The 12,959-nt window shown below is 43.3% G+C and overlaps 1 protein-coding gene across 2 annotated transcripts in view; it reads right to left on the bottom strand.

The window, feature by feature from the left end:
• The window catches only part of UBE3C (ubiquitin protein ligase E3C), a 118,956-nt gene that overhangs the window by 63,961 nt on the left and 42,036 nt on the right, over window positions 1-12,959 (bottom strand). For both annotated transcript variants that reach the window (XM_053898740.1, XM_053898739.1), the window contains one exon: window positions 9,960-10,147. In XM_053898740.1, the coding sequence (XP_053754715.1) occupies window positions 9,960-10,147 (188 nt within the window). The remainder of the gene's footprint in view (window positions 1-9,959; window positions 10,148-12,959) is intronic.

The raw sequence follows: 12,959 nt of genomic DNA, 5'->3' as shown, positions 1-12,959 counted from the left end.
CCACAAACAGCATGCTTCCCACCCCAGGCTGCTTGCTGAGTGTGACCGGGGGTCACTGGTGAGTCCCAGACGCCATCGGTCCACGTGCGTGCTCCCGAGCAACGGTCCTGCACCAAGAGAAGGACACGGGCTGCTTCGGAGCAAATACCACGTGTTACTAACGTATATTTAACATTTTGAAACCGCTGCCTCGTTTTAAGTCATCATTCTTGAAACAAACATATAAATACATGTTTTTTAACGTTAACTAACGTGTCAAACTTCAAATGGGGCGCCTGGGTGGCTCCGTCGGTTAAGCATCAGACTTGATTTCGGCTCAAGTCATGATCTCACGGTTCGTGGGATCAAGCCCCACACGGGGCTCTCCCTCTCTGCCTTTCCCCTCCCTGCATGTGCGCACGCGCACACACACTCTCAAAACAAGTAAACAAACAAAAATAAATAAAAGTATATTTTAAAGGTTTTTAAAAACCCTCCGTATAATATCGACTTGATTAAAAAGCCTAAAAACCTTTGGGGATAAAGGCAGAGGCTTACCGAACTCTAACTCCATGGTGCACAGTGCCTGTGTGTAATAGGACATACTTGCTCATCACAGTGTTGTAATCAGAAAAAAAACTTGCATAAAACAGTTGTAGAAGTGTAGGAGTCAAAAATTAAATTTCAAACTTGTGGGATTAAATGACAGTAGAAATGGCTTAGGACAGTAGGAAAACAGGGTTTTAAGAAAGGAATGTCACCTTACTTTAGAATCATCTTAGAACAAGAAAGCAGAAGGGCAAAAACAAAGGTGGTTTTTGCAGAACCAAGGAACATAGACGTGGTCAGCGGCATGAGAGGACACGTCAGGGAGGATTCTGGAAGGAGAACGTGCGGATGAAGCTCCTAGGAGAGCAGAACCCCACGTTTCAAGTGCCTGTGGACCAAGCACCAGTCCTACGCCTGTTGGCTGGGGTGCCAAAGCTGACACTGAGTCACCTCCGAGCCGGAATCCGACCCCAATTTGTCAAGCCGGCTCGTGGCAAGAACCAGTGCCAGACTCCGGAGTAACAGAGGGCCCTTCGGTCCCTCAGGGGTGTGGCCACAAGCCCCAGCGGCCCCCTGAGACCACTTCTACTTCTCCTCATAAGAAACGACCACGAACAATGAGGGGCGCCTGGGGGGGGGGGGCTGTCGGTTAAGCGTCCGACTCTTGATTTCAGCTCAGGTCATGATCCCACGATTCGTGAGATCGAGCCCCAGGTCGGGCTCTGCGCTAATGAAGAGAGCTCTCTCTCCAGGTGCTCCCTCCTCCCTGCCCCTCCCCGGCTCATTCTCTCTCTCTCTCTCAAAACAGATAAATAAGCTTAAAAAAATAGTGCCTGCTCCATCTCTGAGATATTTAAAATGCTTACCACACACCTAACACGTGAAGAGTGTTAAATGTTGACTTTCCTGCCTTTATGGACTTTCACAGACTATGAAGGATGTCCAAACAACCACATGTAAAACAAAGAGAGAAAAAAGCTACAAAAAACCCAAACTTACAGCATAGAAGAATTCTAGAAGGTCATATTTGCTCGCCTTGTTAGTTCTTTCAAAAATACATTATCTAGTGTAATTTTACTGATAGCAACAAGATTACTTAAAATCGTGTTAAATATAAATACTGAAACTCAAGCACGTCAGAAATGTGAGAGATTCCGTATTTTCATCTCGTGTCTCCTTTGCTCTTCTCTCTTAAGAGCAACACAACGACACAGCCAAAGAGCATTGGCAATACTTCCTGCTATCTTCCCACAGACACCCAGACTTAACACCCTGGGACAGATCTCCAGATACGAGGTGTGCACACACAAGCAGAAAGGCGCTCTCCCAGCACACCATCTGACAGCGCAGTCCCCCTTACGACCATCATTACCAACTTTCCACACAAAGATCTATGCTTCTGAAACACCATTTTAATGGCCACATAGCAAACGCTGTATTTCAGATTTAACTTTGAAAGAACTGCATTACCTAAATTAATCAGTAGGCAAAAATAAAACAAATTATTAAACACGTTTATGAATTACAGAGGTGCCTGGGTGGCTCAGTCAGTTAGGCGTCTGACTCTTGATTCCAGCTCAGGGCATGATCTCCCGGTTGTGAGGGCTCCTCGCTGACAGTGAGAAGCCTGCCTGGGATTCCCCCGCCCTGCTCACACTCTCTCGCGCTCTCTCAAAATAAATAAACATTTTACAGAAACATTTTTATAAATCACTGAAGGTTATTCAGTTTGGGGCTTTACTGCTAAAAGGTAAGGAAGTAACATGTTTTTTATGTAAACTGGGATATATTCCAAATTACCCATGAAGTTTTATTCAGCTGAGATAAACCTATGAGTTAATTAGTAAAGGGCAACATTTTCAACCCAGGTCATAAATTCAGGCCTGTTGTCTGCAGGACTATTAAGTTATTAAAGAGGACACAGTAGGGGACACCAGCTCACACACAGGCAGGAAAGGCATTCTCAGACACCTCCTCCGCACATAAAGGTGTCACAGGTAAAAGAAATATGACAAGTCACCACCCAGAGTCCATTCGCCTCTTGTAGACACAGGTACAGACGTAGCGCTTTTCCTGCTGAAAGTATCACGTTATTGACAAGAGCAGTATTAAAATACATACGTAACGTTTCACCCCCGAGAAAATATAGGATTGAAAATAAATTCTAAATTTCCTTAATTATTATAAAAGTTTTAAGGCGTATTTCAGTTTGAGGCAACTTGCCAAAAAAGTCTTCTTCACAAACTGAAAACTCAGAATCAAGAGAAGCTTCAGGCATGCAGCTCTATTAACGTTCCAGTGCTAAGACCACACAGGTTTACACAGACCGTTCCCCTCTTCCTGACAACTGCTTTTATTGAAAATTGAACAGACTGAACTTTCCCTCATACTACAGTCTCATTAAAATGGGGGAAGGGGCGCCTGGGTGGCTCAGTCGGTTAGGTGTCCGACTTCAGCCCAGGTCATGATCTCACAGCTCGTGGGTTCGAGCCCCGCATCGGGCTCTGTGCTGACAGCTTAGAGCCTGGAGCCTGCTTCGGATTCTGTGTCTCCTTCTCTCTGCCCCTCCTCTGTTCCTGCTCTCTCTCTCTCTCAAAAATAAACAAACATCAATAAATAAAATAAAATAAAATAAAATAAAATAAAATAAAATAAAATAAAATAAAACAAAACTGGGAAAACAGCATTAATGACCTTCAGTGCTTTCCTTATCATTCCTTAACACCACTCTTAAAAAATACACTCAAGAAGATCAACATAGCCTTCATGTATGCTTTTGCCAAGTTGACTTGTATTTCCTGTGAATCAATTATCACTCATAAAAATTTAGAAAATCCTTAGAAGTTTCAAAACTCACTTACTGCTAAATTTGACCAAATCAACACCACTTTATTAACTGGATGTGTCTAACAATAACTACTATCAATTTCTTTATAATCTATACATGACTTCAAAAGAGATTTAATAATAAAATCATTATGTGCTGAAATGTTTAGAAGCTCACAAATCTTATTTGACTTTCACAACAGAAAATTTTAACATGAATCAGTAGCAAATTAAATGTATTTATTATACAGAAAATATCATCGATAATAAAAGCAAGCATGAAGTCACAGGCAAAAAATAAATTTGTTTCTCTGTCGGGAGATAACCTCAGTATTTTCGAAAGAAATGATAAAAATTTATTTACAAAAACATGAATAGCATAATCTAAACTATAAAATAGAACACAAATCTGTTATTTTTTTCCACGGAAGTCATGTGCAGAATCATTCTATTTCAAATTATTACACATCTGAGCTTATGAATCAGAGCCAAGGAGTGTGTCATCACACTCCGAAAACTGATGAGGCAACAGCCATGCATTTTCAGAGCACACAATTAGCTACATCACAACCGTTAATAACATCAGACACAATTAAGCTGGCTCATTCTATTAGTTTTTCTTAGAAAAATCAAGCACAGGGGCACCTGGGGGGCTCAGTCAGTGGAGCGTCCGACTTCAGCTCAGGTCACGATCTCACAGTTCGTGAATTTGAGCCACACGTCGGGCTCTGTGCTGGCAGCTCAGAGCCTGGAGCCTGCTTCCGATTCTGTGTCTCCGCCCTCGCTCTGCCCCTCCCCCTTGCTTGTGCTCTCTCAAAAATAAATAAAATGTTAAAAAATATATATATATAAAAAAGAAAGAAAGAAAAATCAAGCACGTGTTGCAATAAAATTGATCTGGGAGGCCTTAGGATTTGATGTCTTTACAAGAAAACCACAGGCAAATTATAATACCAACCTTTGTGATCTCTAAGGCATTATCTTTAAAACTTCATTTCAAAGGTTTTAGAAATCCATGGAACAGGAGAGCTAAGCCCCAAGAACTAGCCCGTCTGCATACCTGGACTGTAAGCCCACCTCCTGACATCAGTACTTTACCAGAAGTATTGACCCTAAAATGAAAATTTCACTGCAAGCTGGAATTACAGGTGACATCTCACTAAATAACTCAGGAAGGCTTCTTTTTTTAAAAAAAAAAAGGTTTATTTTATTCATTTTGAGAGAGACAGAGACAGCATGGTGGGGGGGGGGGGGCAGAGAGAGAGAGGGAGAGAGACAGAGGGAGAAAGAGAATCTGAAGCAGGCTCTGGACTGTCAGCGCAGAGCCCGATGTGGGGCTCAAACTCATGAACTGTAAGATCACGACCTGGGCCAAAACCAAGAGTCAAACGCTTGACCGACTGAGCCCCCCAGACGCCCCAAGAAGGCTTCTGACAGATGATCACCTTAGCACGAATCTAACAGACAATTCGGCCAGGAAAGATAAGGCACGGAGGGAAGAGGCATTTTGGACAGAGTCGAGCAGGGGCAAAAGGCGAGGGGCATGAAACTCGGTGGAGGCGAGGCCACACAAGCATGGTTGGGGCAAAAGCATTTTGTAGCTACAAATAAAGTTAGAGAGGTAACGGAACGTTCGATAAGGAAAGGATAATGAACAAATCCATAAACTATGGAATGTGAATTTTTCCTGAAAGTAAAGGGGACGCCAGGCGGACACCTGAGCCGGAGAGTAACAGGGTTGTGTCTGGGCGACACGGGGCACAGAGAATACAGCACTCACGCACCACAGGGACTGAATGCATGTGGGGGATTACCAAGAAAGGAGCGAATCCAAGCCCAGGCCACAGCAGCGCGGTCCAACGGAACTTTCTGCGATGCCGGAAAGGGTCTATGCCGCGCGATCCGATGCGGTGGCCGCTGGCCAGCCACACGTGATTACTGAGCGCTTGAAACGTGGCAAGCGGTGGGGCCGAGGAACTGGGTTTGTATTTTTATTTCATCTGAATTGAAGCGAAGTAGCCACATTTTGCTAGTGGCTCCCCAGCGTGAGCCCCAGATTTGGAGAAAAACGCTCAACTCAATCTGAGGCAGTGTAGAATGCGCTGAGGACAGCCCCCCTTAAGCAGTTCAACAGGAGTCTAGAGTTCCCAAACGTGGCTGAAGTCACTTCTATCACTCAGAGAAGCAAATAAGTAGGACAAAACTGAGGAAGCGAAGAGCAAAAGAAGTGAGTCAAAGAAGTTCAGGAAACGCTGAAACACAGAGACAAAGAGCCGCCCGCAGAGGAAACGGAGAAAAAGCCCAGCAGCAAAGGAAACCTCCCGAGAACAGCATCTGTGAAGGTGATGGGTGAAGGAGGTTCAGGAAGAAAGAGGAGGAGGGGCAGACGCCATGCAGAGGGTCACGGGAGGGGGGGACGCTGGAGGGGCGGTGGGGTGTCTCTGCTCGGCGGGGGGAGGCGCGGCCACCGATGGGCAGAAGGGCACCGTCCTCGGCTCGACCCGCGACGCTTCCGAACGACGGAACTCCATTCGATGAAAACACTGACCCGCCGGCCACCAGGCCAGGTTCGGAGTCAGCCAGGTTGGAGCCGGGCGCTGGACACTGGCCGCCCCCAAGCGTCCACTTAATGCTCACTTTGCTGGGCCTACTTCTCTGGATACTGGGAGACTGACTTCTTTCTTTTCCCTCTCACCACACGGCCACTCAGTATTCGCTCATATTAAAAAGAGTGAATACATTTTCTTTCTTAAGATTTTATTTTATCTTTATTTTTTAATTTTAATATTTATTTATTTTTGAGAGACAGAGACAGAGAGAGAGTGTGAGTGGGGGGAGGGGCAGAGAGAGAGGGAGACACAGAATGCGAAGCAGGTTCCAGGGTCCGAGCCGTGAGCCCAGAGCCCGACACGAGGCTCGAATTCACGTGCTGTGAGATCATGACCTGAGACGAAGTCGGTCGCTCAACCGACTGAGCCACCCAGGCGCCCCAAATATTTTATTTTTAAGTAATCTCTATACCCAACGTGGGGCTTGAACTCACGACCTGGAGATCAAGAGTTGCACACTCCACTGAGTCAGCCAGGCACCAAGAATACATTTTCTTAAGGAAAAACTAGTTTTACATCCAAATATTTATTCGAATTCCCAAGTCCACTGGTAAGATTTACAAATTTTCTCTCATAAAAGTCGGTGGCAAACTCATTTATTATGGCGTTGTTAAAAATTTAAGTAATTCACATGACCTGGAACTCAAAACCGTATCAGAAAGAAATGGCAAAAAGTCCGTGCTGCCCCCGCCTTGGTCCCCAAAGCACAGCCAGACACGTGAATACTCATTTTTGTGAATTTCCTGTGTACGCGTCCAAGACTTTTCACGCAAATACAAAAATACATTCCTCCTTTTTCCACATTTCTGACACAAAAGTAGGTTATTATTTATATTCTGTATCTTCCTTTTTTTCACTTGAACATATACCTTGGAAATCTTTCCACATCAATGTAAAAAGGGCTTTCATATTCCTCTAACATCCTGACAATCAGAAGAAAAAGAAGAAAAAGAAAAAAAAGAAAAAGAAGAAAAAAAACAACATCCTGACAATCAACATTAAACAGAAATTAAGACTGCACATCCCAACCTTGAAAACAGGAGGGATTTATACAAGCCTGGGAGGCGCTGAGAGTGAGTTATCGGCCCTGGAATTTACTAATCATCTTTTAAATACCTTAAAACAACAACAACCCACAAAACCTGAGAGCAGTTAAAATCTACAACAGTTAGAGTAAGCCTATTTGCTTTCATGAGCTAAGAAAAACATTCTAAATACTTAAAACCTAATATATTTAAACCATAAATAAAATTCCTAGAGTAGTTTCTTAGAGGAAATAGGTGCTGTACTCATAAAAAAGGCTACGTATAAAGCTCCTTTACCCATTAAACACCTTTTGGAAACAGCTCACCAGCGAACCTCAGAGCAGGGCACTGGTGCATTTAACTCCAGTAATTACTGTCCAAAGCCGTGGACTTTGTGCGACAATAAAAGCGAGCGTCCCAGCTCGGCTGCTATGATCCTCAGAACTCACATCCTGCTCTAATGCAATTAGCCTACAGAGAGCTAATTAGCTAACCGAGGGGTGGCGGTCTCACTGCCCTCCTACTTCCTCCAGCAGTAATAAACACCGGGGCTAAGACAGCACCTAATTAGCTGGCTGTATTAGTGTTTACAAGGCAGTTTCAGCTGATGATGTGTTCTCTGCATACAGTTCATTTCAAAGAATGCTTTCCTAGCCAAAAGAAACAGCTCTTTTCATGTTACAGGACAGCATTTTACAAAACCAGGAGAGGATTCTTTAGGGCAACATAAATCGTCTGACATAACACAAGAGTTGCCAACAACAGACAGCGCCTTTCAGCAGGCCGCTAGATGACACGGTCCCTTAGCTCCTACCGGGGCCAGTGCGGATTTCTGCCCCGTACGCTCTGTTAAATACTTTTCTGTTAAATTTTCAAGCAACCACTAACCTATCACTCAAAGTAAAGAAAAATGTTTCCAGATTATGGGCACGCTTACCTAAACACAAATCAGCCACATTTTAATTTGTATGTGTTGTTTTGTCCCTTCCAAAAGCTTATTTCAAAGTTTAGAAAAACAAAAATGTCAGAGTGCTGGAGTAAGTTGTCAAGGGCGAGCTGGTAAAAAGCCCTATAGGGAAGCCGAAGAGACATGTGACACACCGGGTCTACAATGCAGGCTTGAGTCCAATGGGTTTGTCTGTTTGTGTGTTTGTTTGAAATAGACTTTGTTTTATTTTTATTTATTTACTTTTAAACCTTAGGTTCAAATGCTTTTTTTGTAATATTTATTTTTGAGACAGAGAGACAGACAGACAGAAAGTGAGCAGGGGCGGGGCAGAGAGAGGGGGACAGAGGATCCCAAGCAGGCTCTGCACTGACAGCACAGAGCCTGACATGGGGCTTGAACTCAAGAACCGCAAGATCATGACCTGAGCAAGTCAGACGTTTAACTGACTGAACCACCCAGGTGCCCCTATTTTATTTTATTTTATTTTATTTTATTTTATTTTATTTTATTTTATTATTTCATTTTATTATTTCATTTTATTATTTCATTTTATTATTTCATTTCATTTCATTTCAGAGAGAAAGAGTGCGTGAGCAGGGGAGAGGGGCAGAGGTAGAGCCAGAGAAGCCTAGGTAGGCTCCACACCTGGAGTAGAGCCCGATGTGGGGCCTGATCAATGACCCTGGGGTCATGACCTGAGCTGAAATCAAGAGCAGGACACTCAACTGACTGAGTCACCCAGGGGCCTTGAATCCAATGTCTAAAACAGGTGGCTAAGACTAAACTCCACTTTCGCTGCCAAGATACTCTAAAAAAACAAGCTTATTTACAGGCCACTTGAAAGCCTCACAGGCCAGGGAAACAGACTCACAAAGGATCAGTTGGTTTAGAAAAGAAAAACAAACTTTCGTTTTCCACAAAACGCCTGCACACTTGAATATTCTGTATCATATCTTATCAGAAAATAGCAGGCAGGGGCGCCTGGGGGGGTGCTCAGTCGGCTGAGTGTCTGACCCTTGATTTCGGCTCAGGTCACGATCTCACGGATCGTGAGTTCAAGCCCCGCGTCAGGCTGACAGCGTGTAGCCTGCGTGGGATCCTCTCTCCGTTCTCTCTCTGTCCCTCCCCTGCTTGCTCTCTTTCTCTCTAAACGTTTGGTAGAATTCCCCTAGAAAGCCATCCAGCCCTGGACTCTTGTTTTTTGGGAGATTTCTGATTAAGAATTCAATTTCTTTACTGGTTACAGGTCTGCTCAAAGTTTCTATTTGTTCCTATTTCAGTTTTGATAGTTTATATGTTTCTAAGAATTTGTCCACTTCTTCCAGACTACCCAACTTATTGGCATATAATTGCTTGTAATATTCTATTATTGTTTGTATTTCTGCTGTGTTGGTTGCGATCTCTCCTCTTTCATTCTTGATTTTATTTACTAGGGTCCTTTCCTTCTTCTTTTTGATCAAACTGGCTAGTAAGGGTTTATCAATTTTGTCAATTCTTTCAAAGAACCAGCTCCTGCTTTCACTGATCTCTTCTACTGTTTTTGTTTTTAATTTCAATAGCATTGATTTCTGGTCTAATCCTTATTATTTCCCGTCTTCTGATGGTTTGGAGTTTTATTTGCTATTCTTTTTCCAGCTCTTTAAGGTGTAAGGTTAATGTTCTCTCTCTCTCTCTCTCAAAATAAATAAATAAACTTTAAAAAACAGCAGATAAGGGGCACCTGGGTGGCTCAGTCGGTTAAGCGTCCGACTTCGGCTCAGGTCATGATCTCGCGATTCGTGTGTTCGAGCCCCACGTCGGGCTCTGTGCTGACACGACAGCTCGGAGCCTGGAGCCTGCTTCAGATTCTGTGTCTACCTGTCTCTCTGTTCCTCCCCAGCTCACACTCTGTCTGTCTCTCAAACATAAATAAAGAATAAAACAACAACAGCACATAAAGCGGACACGGATGAAGCCCGGGCAACCCACCGGGGGAGGAAAGCGCACTTCGGTGTTCACACGGTGACCGCAGCGGAGACTTGCCTGACTTTGGGCACCGCCATCCGATGCTGCACCATAAGCGTGTGGCCGATGGACGCCATCAGAGCGAAGGCCTCCTCGCTGGCTGAGTCCCGCCAGACCAGGTTTAACAGGGTGTTGGTCTGCTGTTTCGTGTCCAACTTCTTCAGACACTCCTCTGTTATGTAAGGTACGGACAGCCTCCCATCCTCCTAAAACACACCAGATAAACTGCTCTAAGTGAACGACGTGTTATTAGAAATGACCCTCTACGCTCCCAACACACATAACATCTTACTTTACTTCAAGTAAAAATACAAAAGAGCCATTACCTAAAAGTTACCCACATCACAACGAACATTATTAATCTCTCTCCGAATCAAATTCTCCAGAGATCCCTAGTCACTATCTATCTTAGGCTCTAATTTTGCCCAGCATAACAACACAGGAACGGTAAATGCTCAGCTTTTGCCTACCGATGGGACAATATTTTCAGTACTGACATTTTAAGAAACGTTTATTTCATATTTTTAGACGCCATTGTACTAAGCATACGTGTGGGAAAATATTCTCATGTGACAGAACCTCCACTTTAAATCATTTAGGAGATCACAGGCTAAGCAAAAATAGGGTATCAAAGAATTTATTTCTTTCTATCTTAACTTCTTTAAAGATCTGATTCACCGATTAAAACCTGAACTGAGATGTTACGCATTTACCTATTTGGGGTATTAATCAAAGATATATCCTTGTTTCACAGATGTATGCATATATCCAAGTATATATTAATATGAAGATACATACACAACACCGGATATTGTTGACTGCCCTGCTTGGAAACTTAGACTGGTATAATTTATGTAATTTATAATCATCTACCAAATAAAACATTGCTTTAGATAAAAGTAATAAATTCTATCTGCCAACCTCAAATCTGTAAATAAGATGCACCTAATGAAAGGAGTTAGAACATTGGTACTATTTAGTAGTGCACACATTTGAAGTAAATTACACACAAAGAACTGAACCAATTACACAGAAACCTAAGAGTCTATAAACAGTGAAGTCTGGGGGCGCCTGGGGGGCTCAGTCAGTTAAGCGTCCGACTTCGGCTCAGGTCATGATCTCACGGTTCATGGGTTTGAGCCCCGCTTTGGGCTCTGTGCCGACAGCTCGGAGCCTGGAGCCTGGAGCCTGCTTAGGATTCTGCGTCTCCCTCTCTTTCTGTTCCTCCCCTGCTCTCACTCTGTCTCTCTCTCTCTCTCTCTCAAAAATAAATAAAGATTAAAAAAAAAATTTAAAAAAAACCAGTGAAGTCTGACTCTGGAAAAATCCTATTTGATCAAATTAGATTCTAAATAATTATCATAGGAAAGAAAAGGCAATGTATAAGCAGCCATCAGAAGATGTGACCCAAAAATAAAGATTTTAAGTCAGTCTGTAAGTACCTGGCCTACACCCGGGTCACTGGTTCTGAACCCAAATGTGGACAGGAAAGAAGTGATAATAACCAAGGCCAGGGAAAAATGAAGAGAAAAAGAGTGAAAAATAAATGGAAGTACAAAGTTATACATCTAATAAAATAGACCTTGAAACCCTTGTGTATTACACAAGAGAAATAAAGTGGAGTAAAATCCGCCCCCCCCCCCAATGTAGGTAACAAAATCAAGCTGCACTTTTTACATATTATAAAACTGTAACCACGAGCAAGTGAGCTCAGTGTTTTCTGCTTCCTGTGTCTTCATATCCCACTGTCACGTCTGTGTCCCCAGTGAGGAGGGGTTTCCTAACATCCCTCCAGCAGACATAGCCCCATCCTTCACATAGGTACAAATTATATTGTGTATAAACAGCATTTTAATTTCACAGATTCTCTAGAAGGTAATTAAGCATTAAAAAAAATGTCTTCTATGGGGTGCCTGGGTGGCTCAGTCGGTTAAGCGTCCGACTTCATTCAGCTCAGGTCATGATCTCGCGGCTTGTGAGTTCCGAGCCCCCCGTCAGGCTCTGTGCTGACAGCTGGGGAGCCTGGAGCCTGCTTCCGATTCTGTGTCTCCCTCAGTCTCTGCCCCACCTCCACTCACGCTCTCTCCGTCACTCAAAAAATGAATAAACGTCAAAAAAAATTTTTTTTAAGTGTTTTCTAGAAACAGAAGTTTTGGGGCGCCTGGGTGGCTCAGACGGTTAAGCGTCTGACTTCAGCTCAGGTCATCATCTCGCAGCTTGTGAGTTCGAGCCCCGCATCAGGCTCTGTGCTGACAGCTCAGAGCCTGGAGCCTGCTTCGGATTCTGTGTCTCCCCCTCTATCTGCCCCGTCCCTGTTCATGCTCTGTGTCTGTCTCTCGATAGTAAATAAATGTTAAAAAAAAAAAATTTTTTTTTTAAATAAAATAAAATTAAAATAAAAACAAAAGTTTTATCTACATTCCAGCTACAGAATCCCACTTTTTCTTTTTTTTACCCTAAGAAAAATTCACATTTTGGTGTGCAGTTCTGAGCTTGGACGGGTGCAGGAGTCCCAGCACCCACCGAAACATTCCGTTTGGCCCCTCTGTAACCAACCAGGCCTTCCCCCAGCCATAAGCTTAGGGCAATGACTAACGTGTGTTCTCGTACTGTTAGGACTGTTTTCATCTCTGCTAACAAAGCTATGTGTGTCCAGAAGGCAGTACTAACAAGCCTTTCACTGACTTCCCCTGGAAAACCCAACCACTCCTCAGTATATTCGTCCTGGGATTCCATTTGGTATTAATCAACAGGAAATTCCCTGACAAAAAAATACAACGTTTAATTTAAACCTACTACAGCCATATCTCAAGTTATTTCAATTCTGTAAGAAGAGCAAAAGAGGCCAGCAGCAGATATATCACTGAAGACATAAATTATGTGTATCATGCGAAGCTTTTTATTCCTTGGAAAGGCACTGCAGATCATGCTGAGTAAGAAACAGGAGAAAAGGACTTACACTCTCGCAATTCACTTTCAAATAAATCGTAACGCTTGCCACCCACAAAACTGGCAAAA

This window comes from Panthera pardus, unplaced genomic scaffold, assembly GCF_024362965.1.
Source record: "Panthera pardus isolate Hobbes unplaced genomic scaffold, ASM2436296v1 HiC_scaffold_9, whole genome shotgun sequence".
Lineage (NCBI taxonomy): Eukaryota > Metazoa > Chordata > Mammalia > Carnivora > Felidae > Panthera > Panthera pardus.
This window is presented reverse-complemented; position numbering and strand designations above follow the sequence as displayed.